At 37.5% G+C, this 14829-nt stretch overlaps 2 protein-coding genes and 5 non-coding genes across 7 annotated transcripts in view; 2 read left to right on the top strand and 5 right to left on the bottom strand.

Moving 5' to 3' along the window:
* Positions 1-2: 2 nt before the first annotated feature.
* Positions 3-5065, top strand: LOC149732757 (AP-4 complex subunit epsilon-1-like). Its single transcript, XM_089883413.1, has 11 exons — positions 3-707; positions 981-1196; positions 1478-1628; positions 2066-2175; positions 2413-2555; positions 2908-3020; positions 3317-3408; positions 3762-3860; positions 3928-4077; positions 4215-4286; positions 4512-5065. Exons 1-11 carry the CDS (start codon positions 9-11, stop codon positions 4986-4988), a joined length of 2322 nt encoding a protein of 773 aa, XP_089739539.1. The 5' UTR covers positions 3-8; the 3' UTR covers positions 4989-5065.
* A 405-nt stretch (positions 5066-5470) lies between these two features.
* On the bottom strand, positions 5471-5553 carry Trnal-uaa (transfer RNA leucine (anticodon UAA)). The gene has a single exon. It is a non-coding gene; the product is annotated as a tRNA-Leu (tRNA).
* A 259-nt stretch (positions 5554-5812) lies between these two features.
* Trnal-uaa (transfer RNA leucine (anticodon UAA)) lies at positions 5813-5895 on the bottom strand. Its single transcript has one exon. It is a non-coding gene; the product is annotated as a tRNA-Leu (tRNA).
* A 403-nt stretch (positions 5896-6298) lies between these two features.
* Positions 6299-6383, bottom strand: Trnal-uaa (transfer RNA leucine (anticodon UAA)). Its single transcript has one exon. It is a non-coding gene; the product is annotated as a tRNA-Leu (tRNA).
* A 1320-nt stretch (positions 6384-7703) lies between these two features.
* On the bottom strand, positions 7704-7786 carry Trnal-uaa (transfer RNA leucine (anticodon UAA)). Its single transcript has one exon. It is a non-coding gene; the product is annotated as a tRNA-Leu (tRNA).
* Positions 7787-7921: 135 nt separating this feature from the next.
* Positions 7922-8004, bottom strand: Trnal-uaa (transfer RNA leucine (anticodon UAA)). Its single transcript has one exon. It is a non-coding gene; the product is annotated as a tRNA-Leu (tRNA).
* A 1253-nt stretch (positions 8005-9257) lies between these two features.
* The window catches only part of LOC149732750 (E3 ubiquitin-protein ligase PDZRN3-like), a 34625-nt gene continuing 29053 nt past the window's right edge, over positions 9258-14829 (top strand). Inside the window, exon 1 of the mRNA XM_089882592.1 lies at positions 9258-9897. Coding sequence (XP_089738718.1) covers positions 9349-9897 — 549 coding nt within the window. The 5' untranslated portion in view covers positions 9258-9348. The remainder of the gene's footprint in view (positions 9898-14829) is intronic.

Here is a 14829-nt window from a genome sequence, read left to right as displayed (position 1 = left end):
CTTTCAAAATGTCGGATGTAATGAGCAAGTCCTTGGGATTTGCAATGGAATATATCAAAGGAAAAACACAATCAATTGACCACCCTTACACCATACATGAATTTTTGTCCACTGTTTCTAAAATTTCAAACTCAAAAGACGAAATTTTGGTGCTGTCAAAATTCCTGCAACAAATGAAGGATCATTTTAATATATGTCCATTGATAAGGCAAAGACAAAGCTTAGTGACATTAACCTACTGTTGCCAAATGCCGGGAATAAAATCGGTGGTCAAACTTTTACACGATGTTGCTGCTGTAGTGATCACATTTGTTGAACGGGCAAAGTCAGTAAAGGATAAGCGGCTCGGTTATTTAGCTTTAACCACTTTAGCGGATATTTGCGACAATGAAATTGTATATCTAGCTGTTAACACTGTGGTAAAAGATGTTGCTTCAAAAAGTCCTGCTGTTATTATAATTGCTTTGAACTGCATGGTGCACATTGTGAGCATCGATATAATACCTGTGTTACTACCGATCGCTGAGAAGAGGTTATCACATTCTGATGGTAATGTACGCGCCAAAAGTGTCATGGCGCTCCACAGAATGTACTTGGTGGGACCAGAGTTTGTACACAGCCTACAGCGCCATTTGAAGCAGGCATTGTCTGATAAAGATCCTGAAGTTATGGCCACTGTACTACCATATGTGTACGATGTTTTAAAGGTAATTTTAAATATATTTGTTACAACTTCATAGTTTTATATTGTGTGTTTTCTGATGGTGTTTGTAAAATTTAGTTTTTTGCATGTACATAAAACGGATTTTCTCATCAAATTTAATACAAACATGACTTCTGACATCATGGTAAATGGTTTTAGTTTTTAAATCCAAATGTGTGAGTGGAAAATTATATCAAACAAATGGGCCATCATGTTTGTATTGAAACTAGTTAGTTGGAGTTGTAATTAACACGATATAAGTTTTAATTTTTTTCAGACAAATCCTGAATTGAGATCTTCATTTGCACCGAAACTAGTCCACATTCTGAAACAAGTTGTTAAAAATCGCCTTCCAATGTACATGTCAAGACAAGGTGTTCCAGCTCCATGGGTTCAGATCAACATAATGAAGAGCCTGTTCTTTTGTGTGGATAATTTGAAAGAGAATGATTCTCTTGCAAATATACTAATAGAAATATTAAATCGTGGCCAGGTAAAACAGCTGGTTATTTTATAACTTTCTTTTACATTTAGCTTCAAATAAAATTTTTCAAAGATAGTGATTTATATGTGTAGTTATGGATTTAATGTAGACATTGGTTATTTATTTGTGTTTTGTTACTTAGTGTATATACTGTTAGTGTTTTGTTAACTATATAAGCAATGGATAATCCTATGCTATAATGTAATTCTACTGTAGACCCTTCGGGTCACTTTTGTTAATGTTAGTATACAATATGTATATATTTGGCCAAATAAATTTCTATTCAACAGAGCCTAAACAACACAGCATCCTACTCTGTAGTCGCTGAATGCACACATTTGATTTCAAGACTTTATGATGCTAAGCATGAAGCATTTCAAACTGTGCTTGGTTGTATGGGTTGCTTTCTACATTCCAAACATCCAAACTTACTTTTAGTGGGTAAGTTTTCAATGTATGTTATGCGATTTCAATGTACAATATGCTTGAATGCTTACCCAACCATGCGTTTAAACGCACTGTGGGTGATTTACTGGATCACTGTTAGGTGTATATGATGATACTGACAGATATAGATGTCTTTCTGCTTCTGACCCGATTAAGAGACAAGTACATGTGTGATGTGCCAAATGCTGCACCAGTAAAATTATATAGTTATGTCTTATATATATGTTGGTGAGTGGTATTTTATTAACTAATTCACCAAAATTAAACTGCTAAAACAAAAAGTAACCAGGTCATGAACAGAGGTTATTCTGTGACCCATGACGGTTTGTAGTGTTTGTGTATTTTTAAAATTGTGGTATTTTTATAAAAGTAAGAGAATTTGGACAGTATTAGTCTAAATTGTTTAACCATGCTTCCATTTGTATTTGCAGGTTTGCAGCTTTTAAGTGAGTTGACCACAGTTGATTCAACGTGTTGTGTCCAGTATCAAGATATTATAATTAATTCATTGAGTCATCCAGACATGACAGTAAAAAAACAGGTTCTGTCGGAGTGTCATATGTATACTTAACGACTTTAAACATAATAAGTGTTTTTAATAACAGTGCATATGAGCTGCATGAGTGCGTGACCATACTCAATATGTTCTTGTGTATAAAATTAAACACCTAGATGCCAATGTACGTTTCCTCATCCTTTTAAGTTTATACACCCAACACCTATGTCTAGTGTTCAAAACTCCAAAAAGAAAATGAGACATTTATTTGAAATTTTGCAGACTTTGAACCTGATTCGCGTTTTAACAAATCCAACCAACTACAAATTAATATGCAGTCACATGATTGAGCAGTTGAAAGAGACATCTAGTGACAAATATTTTACCTCAAACTTCAGTAGGCAGATTGCAAGCACTGCAGAAAAATATCCTTTTTTAATTTAGTTTTGTCACTGGTTATATGTAGATTTATATTTCGTATACAGGCTGTGGCTAATTATAATTGTGTTGTCTCTTAAAATAAGAGTGTAAAAACTACTAACCTTTTATTTTGGCATATTATTACAGTTTGAAATCACTGCAGTAACTGTTTTTTATTGCTATTTTCTGTCTATATAATGCAGCATGTCACTAAGACCAACAGGACTTGCATAAAAATTATAAAAACTTTTCTACTCTAAACTAAACATATTGAATTCTTTATTGTATCATATTAGACATTAGACTGTTAGTCTTCTGCTTTTCAATGTTGTTTTATTTCCTTAACCTCTTTTTCACGTTTTCAACCGAGGAAGCTTGGCTACTCGCAACTTTGCACTCTGTTCTGACCTCAGGTGGTGAGAATGTGTGTCCAGAAGCGTGTAATAAACTACAAGTGTGTTTAGGCAAAGGTAAGTTTTTATATTTTATTCTACAAAACAATTAACAACAACTGCTCTAACCTAGTGATCACTAATGAGTCAGCCAAACATAAAAAATATGAAATACCTCCCAAAAAATAATCACCCTCAAAATAACAGGCTTCGTAACGCGTGAGCTGGCACGAGGTGTATGAAAAAGAACACCCATTTTTGTATTATTTAAAACATTAACATTGGATGTGGAATAATCGTCAGCTAAACAATACAAGTGATTTTAACTAACCTACTCTAACTTAGTGTCTAAATGTTGTCTGTTTTTAAAACAGCGAGCAAGAGTTGCATTGAAAACGAAGTAAACCTTTGCCTGAAACTTCTAGAAACTTCTTTGTCATCTGTTCACCTTAAACTGGTGGTGTGGGTGGGTTAATGCAAAGTAAATTAGTATATATTAAATGAGTGTAACTTACTTTATCATCACATGGCCGAAAAACTACAGTTGTTATAACAGGGGTGTTTATACACCTCATGCCAACTTACGAGTTACCATGTATGTTTGTAGGTAATTATTTTGGAGGGTTTTTTATGTATGGCTTATATTGAATAAAATATGGCTGTAAACATAAAACATTTAAATTCAAAGAAATAGGTTCTGATATAGGATTAAATTAATTTTAGTAAAAACCTTTATGGAATTCCATGTATTTTGTAAAAAAGAATATTTGTGTATTGATTATTGAATTTTAAAAAAAATTATGAAAATGTTTTTTTTAGGTTCTAGGAGAATATGCTGACTACATGGTGTGTGAAAATTCAAGTGAAACTGTTGCTTTGATTTGTCAGTGCTGTTTAATAACTTTTCAAAATAACAAGGTAACTTATTAATCTTAAGTTTGCAATTTGCGTTACACTCTAAAGCTATTTAAAATATACTTTTCAGAGTTTAACTACGGACCAACGTGATGTTGTTATTTTTGGCATTTTAAATTGCATAGTGAAAATGTCAGCTAAAGTTGGAAATTTTGACCATGAAGTAAAAGACATGTTGACAAAACTTCTGAAGCATACACAATCTATTATGGTGCACCAGGTTGGTATAGTAAAGAAAGTACGAGTGGGTTTTAAAACCTAAATAAATGGGTGTATATGTGTAACTTGCTTTTTTACCTGCTTTTGATTGTCATTACTTTGTTTCTACATTTAATAAAACAGTTCATTGTTTAACAGAAACTAAAGGAATTTGAAGTACTTTTAGAAAAATCAAACATTTTAAAGAAAATTTTTACTGAAGAATTTCAAGTAAGATTAAATGTGTGTGTTGTACATGTAGATGTATCTTTGCTGTTTTTGTAGTAATTAGGTCACTTTTGAATTAGAGAGCGAGTATAAGGTATATAAATGCACTTTGTCTGTCTGGTGTATAGTAACACACCTTTGTTATAGCTCGAGTCTGCATTTTCCTATCCTTATCTGAAGAGATCATAATTTTATATTTCTGTTTTATTTTATGACATTTCTTTTCAGTTTGATAAAAATTTAAGTTTTCTGGAAGATTTCATTTCCTCCTCCTCTATTGCTCCTGAGGAGCAGAGTGAGAGCATTGGTGATTCCCCACAGCCGATACTCAAATATGAGGCTTACGGACACCTACAGCATGGTATGGTAAAAACACCAGAGGCCTTGCTAGCATCTGTTTTACCAGACACTGCTCAACCTAAAGTTACAGGGTTTTTGAGTAAAAAGGCCCCAGACAAAAGAGAAGCTCCACGAAAATGGGGCCAAAGCGGGTATTTAGGGTCAAAAGAGGACCCAAGGCCTGAAAATTCATTCTCAAATGCTTTGTTTGGAAAATCAACATCCCAGACTTTGAACGAAGCTCTATTGAATCTATCGGCTGTCGGGAACAAAAACAATGACAATGATATCTGTGACATCATGAATGACATGATGATGACGTCACAAACGACCACCGACAGCGGCGCAGCATTTGACGACAAATAACGTTCCGAATTTCTTCGCCGGTGTTAAAAAATAATTATTTTAAGAAAAGTATATAAATAAACCACTGTAAACAAGAAGCAGATTTCATTTCGGTTTGCTTTTTTAATGTGCATAAATGGATGTAACTAATTTATCCTAATTGAGGAGGGCAGCAAAAGACGTTATAACTATAACATAACACTGTTGTTCTGTTCCATACACCTCGTACACGCTAACTATAGTTACAACGTATAACTTTTAGGATGTTTGTCTTTGTTGACTTTAAACTAAGAGAGATTCTAAGATTTGTATACTTTAGTTGCGATTACAAAATTATTTGGTTGGGTGTACGTATTAAAAGTTGGCAAAGTCATCTAATGTCATCTCTATTAATTTGTATATTAAAGTAAAAAAATACTAAAATTAGTGGTGATATGAACAATAATGGAGGCGAAGGTAGCTTAGGATTTAACTGCCGGCTAGTTTTATTTAGTGGCTAAAAGTACTGGGTGTGGGGTTCGAACCCACGCGGACATTCGTTCATTGGAACTTAAGTCCAACGCCTTAACCACTCGGCCAACCCAGCTTGACACATTCGTAGCGGTTTTTCTATAATATAAAAAAAAATAATTTTCAAGTTGTGTCTGAAAATCATACAGTACTGTCGGCCCAAGGGCTAAACGGTTATTATAAAATCCTTTTTGAACATGTCTTATCTTACCCCAACCTACTATATTGTGCAAAATGTACAAAAATCATGAATTAACAAATACGATGTGTAAGCAAACTAATTTGCACAAAAGGTGTACAAAAGTTGCAAAGAGGTTGCAAAAGTTGCAGAGAAGTACTGGGTGTGGGGTTCGAACCCACGCGGACATTCGTCCATTGGAACTTAAGTCCAACGCCTTAACCACTCGGCCAACCCAGTTTGACACGATTGCGGTTTTACTGCGTGACGTCATTTTTATAATGTTTTCATAAAAATAATTTCTAAGTTGTGTCTGAAAATAATACGGTATACTTTGCTGGGTAAGATGGGATACGTTAGTATAAAACGTCCCCTAGTTCCCGAACTTGTTTAAAACAATCTTAAATAGGGTCGATGGCTATACGGTTATAGAATTCTTTGAATGTTCTTCGTTTACTACCAAATGGAACCAGAAAAGTGAATAAAAGCATGTCCTATCTTACCCGACCTACTATAGTCTGTAAATCTGAAACGTACAGAAATCATGAATTATCAAATACGTGTAAACATTAGTTACAGTTTACAACCGCAAAACATTAATTGGGTGCAATTAAAGAACATTATAGCAAAAGTTGCAGAAGAGTACTGGGTGTGGGGTTCGAACCCACGCGGACATTCGTCCATTGGAACTTAAGTCCAACGCCTTAACCACTCGGCCAACCCAAAGTTAGTATAGACCAAGTTAGGAAACGGATTGTAAAACAACGAGTCTTGTTATCCATTGTCGCGCGTCTATGACGTCATAGACGCCACCATTACGGAGCCCACGGCATAGCATTTTATCACTGCTGGGTGCTGTTTTTCGTTTAAATATTGCGATTTTTTAAAAACCAAGCACTTTTGCGCATAAAAATGGCTTTCTACTAATGTTATATCTTATCACAATAATAAACCTCACAAAAATAATCAACTTTTATTGAACACTCAATCGATTCAAGAGTAAAAAAACAGAAAATATCAAGTTTACTAACCAAAAACATAAAAGAACACGTTCAAAATATAAAAATACAAACAAAAATGCATAACATTACCATAAACTGGTGTCTCTAGCTGCGGTTTTGCATTTAAATTGCCGTGATTTTACTTTTTGGCTCACAAACTTAACACGTATACCCGGCAACGAAACTTAGGGTATCTTTGTAAAATTTGCCTCATATCGAAGTGACATTGAGGAAAACAATACTGAGTTACTATTTTTGGTCCTCCGCTTGAATTAGTAAGCTACCTTTTCTGCGTTACGGGTCTTTATGAAATCGGAAAACGCGAACACCTTATCTGGTAGTACTTAAGCAGTTTGGAGCTGCATGTCCACTCATGTTGGATTATAAATGTAGTAAAGAATGGCTCTGTAGATTCGTAGGTATGATCATATACTATTATGTAAACTAAGCTAATTGCTGCTAGTCTTAATCGCCAACGTAAAGTACCCTGTTAAACCACACTGTACGCCGAAAACCAGTCAAAAATATTAATTTACTTCACATTAATTCCTAGATTTAATATTATATAACAAGATTTATATTAGAAATTATATTTTAAATGTTAAAACAACCGCTATACGTGTTTTCTAGCTTTGTATCGCTTACAAAAACTAAATGAACACATGCCGACCATGCATTTGTATAGGCGATTCACGCTCTGTGGGCTCCGTAATGGCGGACACGAGCGCCGTTTCCTAACTTGGTCTATACTAACTTTGGGCCAACCCAGTTTGACACGTTTCTAGCGGTACCGCCTGACGTCATTATTATACAGTTTTCTATAATATAAAAATAATTTCCAAGTTGTGTCTTAAAAATACAGTACTGTCGGCTCAAGGGCTAAACGGTTATTATAAAATCCTTTTTTGAACATGTTCTATCTTACCCCAACCTACTATATTGTGCAAAATGTACAAAAATCACGAATTAACAAATACGATGTGTAAGCAAATTAATTTGCACAAAAGGTGTACAAAAGTTGCAAAAGTTGCAAAAGTTGCAGAAAAGTACTGGGTGTGGGGTTCGAACCCACGCGGACACTCGTCCATTGGAACTTAAGTCCAACGCCTTAACCACTCGGCCAACCCAGTTTGACACGTTTGTAGCGGTATTGCGTGACGTCATTATTATACAGTTTTCTATAATATAAAAAAATAATTTTCAAGTTGTGTCTTAAAATAATACAGTACTGTCGGCTCAAAGAGGTTGCTAAAGTAGCAGACAAGTACTGGGTGTGGGGTTCGAACCCACGCGGACATTCGTCCATTGGAACTTAAGTCCAACGCCTTAACCACTCGGCCAACCCAGTTTGACGAATTTTTGCATTATTGTTTGAGATTGCAATTTCCGACCAACAGTGCGCATACAAATTTACAAAAACAAATATATAGCGTTTACCATTGGTGAATTTTCACAATTCTTTGAACCAAAATAAATATAAAAAAACATCGGTTTGATTTCGTACGCCTTTCACGTAACAAGTATTTCGCATTAACGATGATTATTATGCTTGAGTAATAAAATATAGTCAACGAGTTGGGTTATAATTAACAAGTATAAAAAAACGTAACAAGTATAAAAAACAACACGGAGAAATTCATAATGCAATTTACTTGCCTAAAAATGTCTGAATTTTAATAAAAGCCTAACTCAATTGCAATTAAGAAACAAACGGAACAAAACATAGTCGGGGGGAGACGGGACAGCTTAAGCAGATATAGTTTTCTGATGTTTTAAACAATTAACAACGGTCTACAGAAGTCGTGAGGACGCGATTTTATAAATCTTTGAATGTTCTTTGTTAACTGTCAAAAGGGATGATAACATATAATAAAAATGTGTCCCATCAACCCCACCCTATACTATGTATGTTGATTTATAACACCATACGTTGACTTGTTGTTTAACGTCGAGCGGTTAATTCGGTTGAAGCCAAAAGGTTTTCAGGTAAGGTTAAACACGGTGACATTCAAGGTGTGCGTTGGTTTGCTACGTTGCGGGTTACACGGAATGTGACATGCAGCGTGGCACCGGTAAGCTTTCGCAGAGCTGTCTTTTGTGTGTCACAAGCAAACTGTGCTCGATTAGCAGAATAACAATGATGGCAAGTAAATCAGGCCACACGGGCCAAACGCAAATACAAGGATAATGGCCTTGTGTGACTCCGAAACGATCACAAGCAAAGGAAGATGCAGTTTACCAAAGTCGCAGTGAAGCGGTCGCCGTTTGCCTTTTTCTCACGCCTCGCGCCGCCAGCTCGGTTAGTTTCTCGCGATTAAATTGAGACAAGGGTGTAACGCCGCTTGCAATAAAACTCATCAGATAAGGTTTATGGTATCGCAGTGGAACGACCGCAGTATAACGTTGTATTGCAAGGAGCAATGTACTACTTTATATTGTAAGGATAAATACTAAAACTAATAGGAATGCATAACGGCGTAGGCGATTCGAGTAAAACGGTTTGAGTCGTTCAGTATATAAGTACCGCTTAGGTGTAGTTAATACGTATTTGTAAAATTAGCCTTCAATGTTAGTTACTATATAACACATCAGCTTTCACGTTTATAGTATTTTGATTTGCAGTTTATTGTTTGAGTAGTGTATTGAATGTAAGTGAGTGACGTACACGCGCATTATTTGCATAACCTTTGACATGGGTTTTCCCTTGGATTTATTTGACCGTGATGTGGACGAAGCTTTTATATGCTGGATATGCGAGAAAGTATTACACGACCCCTTAGCTACTCCTTGTGGGCATGTGTTCTGTGCGTCTTGCGCCAATGCGAAGTTAAGTGAATTAAACTCTTGCCCAAAAGGATGTCCAACATCGCTTTCAGCAAAGGAGCTAAACCGAGTCCTGCCCTTGTCAAAGTTAATAGGAAAGCTTAATGCTCGGTGCTCGAACTGGTGTAAAGGTTGTCCGTTTGTTGGACCGTTACATTGCTCCGAGGAGCACATGCTCGGATGCGAGTATCATCCGCAAATATGTCCGGAGTGCGGCAAGGAAGCAGAGGATTGTACTTGTTCTTTGGAAGATAATAAGGAGATAAAAGAGGAGAATTTGACCAAAGAGGAGTTAAGGAAGAGGGCTCAAGTTTTGGAGGAGCAGCTTATCGTGTTGAGCAAAAAACTACAGAAAATGGAAACGTTGTTTCCGACTTTGGAATATTCAACTTCTAATGATGAAGATTACGAGTATGAGGTGAGTGGTTTGTATTTTTATATATTGTATGTTAAACTGGTTTTCAGGGCGTATATACGCCTTTTCCTTTTGTGTGACTGCCGTGTCATATCGTCTGGGTACTCCATAAAACTGTCGTTAAGCTTATTTACGAGAACCGCATGTGCAGTGCCGAGTGCGTGGAGGGGCCGCACGTTCGGCATATAAAACTTACCTCCTCGATTCCACCCGTCCCCCGAAGCAAGTCATTCGTTATCTTTGTACCCTCGTGTCGGACATTTTTCCTTTGTTGTATTTGCTGCAATAAGATCCGTAGCTAAATGGGTCTTTCACGCTATTATAACTCGGATGCTATATACTTCATTGACGCTGTCCGTGTTGCTATCTTTAGTTATAAGTTATCAAATTACAAAGGTCAAATTTTTCATACGCTTAACCCCGTGAGTGTTTATTCTAATATGGTTAAACGACTTTGCGTGTCCACCCGCGGTTCAGTGCAATCAAGGCTAATCGAATTGTCGTGTCCAATTTCCTCGGTGACCAACCGATGCGCGCTGTCGATGTCGGTCGGTACTTTAAGAACTTGAATTTTTCTGCAAAGATCAAATGCACGATAACTGGTTTAGTTGTCCAAGTTATATTGCGTGTTGGCCAAACACTGCGAGACCTTCTAGCTTTATTATAAAGATCGCTATCGACATGGCGGTTTATTGATTTAGATCGCTACAGTTTTCGCTGTAAAATCAATTACCTTTGGCCGAGCGAGGAAATTCGATTGGCGTTTGCGTTGCTGGAAAAGCCAAACTATAATTGAGTTGCGTCGTTCGAAAACGTAACGTATATAAACCTATTAGATAACATCTGCATCTAGATTCCTGTCGTAATACCAAATTGTCCTGGGCATTTGGTTGGTTTGTTTATATTATTGCCAGAGCTTGCTATACCACCAGAACAATTTTATCCTTTCGTCAGGAGTGGGCTTAATTCAAAAATTAGACACAGAGGTCATCTAGAGTTCGCTTTGATCGGCGCCTTTGTTATTACCCATTTAATCCAATGCACACGCGTTAATAGCGTTAGCACCATGGGAAAATTCTAGGCCCTGCGTATCCTGTCTTCCCCGGGGGAAAAGGAAGTACAGTAAGGTCATAAACTAGTCGGAAACATGCTGGATGCGAGCGCTCCCGAACACCGGCTTAACCCAATTTGTAACAGAGAGGTTCGGCTGCATCTCAGCACGACATCTTTGCTTCTTTGTGACCCGGGCATTAAGCTTTATACGGCATGATCATTTCCGCTTCAATACTGAACAAACTTCCGCAATCTGATATAGTTTTAGCAAACTCATTACGTGTATTCACTCTTGGCAAATGTAGACCCTAACAGTTAAAAAATTGCCGCTTATTCTACACTTCTACAGAATAAATAGTATTTCACACCGCTCTTTCATAGAGTCGCGTGGATAAGTTTACATAATTACATAATATTCTTTGTTTACTACCATTAAATTGGTCGATAAAGGGAAACGAAAACGTGGGATATCTTACCTTAACCTACTGTTTAAATGTGTTCAGGTCAGCTCTAGAAATAATCTGTAAATTTCGCCACCCGGGCTCAATATTTACCCAAGCAGTTGTCGTTAAACTGGCACCACGGCGGGCAAAATGTGCGACGAAACTAGAATTTTACTGTACAGTAAAATTTGTAGTTTGCTATACTATTCCAAAGTTTGCAGTCTGGCTGGCAGCCTGCTTATGATTAAACTGGTGAAACATTTCGGTTCCAGACGCGCCGACGCCTGGCTATACGAACATCCGAACAAATATATGAAGTCTGACAAAATCGCAACTAAAAAAAACGATTCTTTTTGTTTAGACAATTTTTACGGCTCTGTCTTTGTTTTAACAGACAACAGTAAAGTTTACATTAATTGAACTCTACAAAATTGCAGACAGAAGCAGATAATATCATACTGCCCACAAAATTTCTATCTTTCTCCTAAGTAAATATTACTTCTTTTTAAATATCTCTCAAACGCACGCGCTACCGAAAAAGTCTTAAATATTTGTTCTTACTGATAAATCAAGTCGCGTCGGTCAAATCATGTTGTTTTACTAATCGCTTGATCTTTTTGAAGCCAACCTCAACCATTCGCAACTTGACCGCACATAACAGCTAAGCAAACATCATGGCGAACCTGGTGCTCGAAATGGGGTTTAAATTTCAATACTTGTCACCTTGAGCGTCGCCTTAGTTTACCCTGTATGACAAATACGAATGCCACACAACACTAAGGATTACCACACCTGCGAGGCGTGTTTGTTCGTAGTAAAGCGGCCGCATCAGACGGATATGCACTCATTACTTAGCGGTGTTATGATAGAGCTTCAGCATACCGTAGTGTATGACTATGACCTTTAACTGGGTGAGTTACACAGTGGAAAATTTAACTGCTAAGCCAGTAATGTAGGTGGATAATAAATTTCAAATCTTGGCTTAAGTAGTGAAACGAGGTACGCTTAGAGCCAGCTTTATGGGATATTCCGCAAGAGCAACCAAGCGTAGCGAAGTGTCACGTGATTGGAGCAATTACCGACTGCTCTAATTGCTTGAAATTTTGCTACAAACGTTTGTTACATTTCCAACGTTTTCACTTCGATTTTCAAGCACCTCTAAATTGTCCCTTGACCACGCGCATAAGAGCTCTTATGCTGTCTTCGAACCAACACCTCTTGGCAATAGAACTTCAGATTGTTAAGACATTCATAACGCCCGGCCGTAATCTAAGGTCGTTCAGGGCAATGCCTGTACAAACTAAATCCATGTTGCTGCAACAACCTGTTCGAGAAGTCGCAGGTTCAGCTCGTTACGTCAATGCTAAAATGCTTGATTAATAGGAACGACTTATTTTTTGTATAAACACTCCTAATGCTGTTGTTGCTACCGAAAACACAGTGTAATCTCCAATGCTCTATACCTTGGCAGGCTTGACGGGCGGTGATTAATTTTCCCCCTTAAAATATTGAGCGATACATTTTTAAATTATAACGACGTCAGCAGACTTTGAGCCGCTATAGTTACATACGAGTATGGATTGGGCAACCGAATATGATTTATACGCTGATACGACGTCAATACGCAATTAGGAATCCGTTAAAACCGACTTTGATCATTTTTATCAGAATCCCATTAGGCCTTTGCCGAACAAATTGACGTATTCAAAAAGCTCTCTAGTGCCTACAGCGGCCTTCATTGTCGGACTGTGTTCGTAATTATATTCAACCGAAGAATAACGTTCGCTCTTTGATTCTCTCTTAAGGTCCAAACAAAATTAACTTTTAAACGAAGTTTAATTGTTAATACCATGTTATCTGTATATGTCTGATAATAATGGGCATTAACATGTTTTCTTTCTAGTTTCATTTTCGTGGAAACAAAACGTTAATTAAATCCTGAATATATTTGTGGTTCATTTCATATTCAATTTCCTTGCCAAATATTAAACAAGCAAATCTGATATCGCCCGCCTTCACTTAGATGTAATGTAATACACCGGGAGTGTAAACCAACCGAACGATCGCTTGTCGCGCAGATGACTTGGCCAAATACACCATGAAAGGCCCAACACGCCGCGCTAAGGATCCAAACACCATACACTAATTATCAGACGCAGAGTTCGCTTTGATCGTCGAGGGAACGGCAGGGACGAGCCGTAATGAGATGTTATCGGTGTGTTACTGGCGTTGTGCGTTTGCCTGCCTGTATTTTGTAAAAGTCGACCTTTCCGGGAAGGGAAAACGGCCGGTATATATATCAGGCGGAAGCATCTGTACCGCCGTGTTCTCAGATCTCCGAATCTCGGTTATTTTCGTGTCGATTTCCATCTATGAAATTTTCACCATAAGGATTTATTTGGAAGTGTTTGTCCCAAATTTCGGTAGAAAACGGACGCATTTCAACCAAGTTTCGTGCAACATTGAACAGTATATGGGTAATTTCGTTTAGATCGCATCTCGGAAAACGCCCCCTTCTATTAAAAGTTACCTGACTTACGTCAATACTACTGCAAAACAAGTTGTTTTGAAGGTAAACTTGGCTTGCTGGGACAAATCGGTATTATTTAATCCTTTTATGGGTTTTATATGTTCACTTTGCGACAGTATACGCAGCGTATACGTGCTCGTCAGGTATTTTTCGAATGTAACTTTTGGCATCAGTAAAAATTGTTTAAATTCACGTTGGATTTGTGGCGGCCATGCGAAAGCCGGTTCTTTGAAATGCCGTAAGTTCTCCAAAGACGTTAAAGTAGCACTTATGTTACCGCAAGCACCGTTGGCTAATCAGGCCTAACCAACAGTTGTGACAGCCAGGAGACTTATACGCTTTCTTAAGACATATAGTTGTGTTTACCCAGGCAATCACAGTCGGTTCTACGTTTGCCCGACTCTGCACAAACAATTGAAATATTAACCGGGCACGACTTAATCGACTTCAGGCACTTCAAATTTGCCGATCATGTCGTGTCTCTGTTTCCTCTCGGACGTCGTTGGCGGCCGCGAGTCAATATTATGAAACACGCCTTATTGGTCCCCGGACCGGGTCGTTCAACTCTTGGTCTGTGGGATATAATTTATCTCAGTCGAAAACAGAAAAAGCGTCCAAATACTGTGCGGGAGGAGTGAGTTATTTACGCTATACGAGCAATGTTGACTAAGAACACAATGTTCCTTTGCTTTAATTCGTATTGTCGTCTCGCACTCTGCTTTTTGGGTGCAATGACGTTGTAAACATTGTAAGTTTCGCAAAACATTGCCCAATTTTTTTTTTCAGCAATACAAATGCACGATGCTGTTTCTACATATCCGAGTTCCCAAGTATATTTTCTCACCAACTGTGAGGTTTTTAGTCCTTGCGTGCCTGAGCTCCCATGGTTCGCGTGAGAGACAGAGCAAA

The sequence above is a fragment of the Ciona robusta genome, chromosome 8 (genome assembly GCF_009617815.1).
Source record: "Ciona robusta chromosome 8, ASM961781v2".
In the NCBI taxonomy this organism is placed as follows: domain Eukaryota; kingdom Metazoa; phylum Chordata; class Ascidiacea; order Phlebobranchia; family Cionidae; genus Ciona; species Ciona robusta.
This window is presented reverse-complemented; position numbering and strand designations above follow the sequence as displayed.

What these genes read in the sequence shown, in the direction of transcription:
- LOC149732757 (XM_089883413.1), top strand. Translation starts at nt 9, where the DNA reads ATGTCGGATGTAATGAGCAAGTCCTTGGGATTTGCAATGGAATATATC. An exon ending in ATTGCAAGCACTGCAGAAAA is followed by an intron (nt 2,556 to 2,907) that starts ATATCCTTTTTT and finishes CCTCTTTTTCAC; the next exon opens with GTTTTCAACCGAGGAAGCTT. An exon ending in ACCTTAAACTGGTGGTGTGG is followed by an intron (nt 3,409 to 3,761) that starts GTGGGTTAATGC and finishes TGTTTTTTTTAG; the next exon opens with GTTCTAGGAGAATATGCTGA.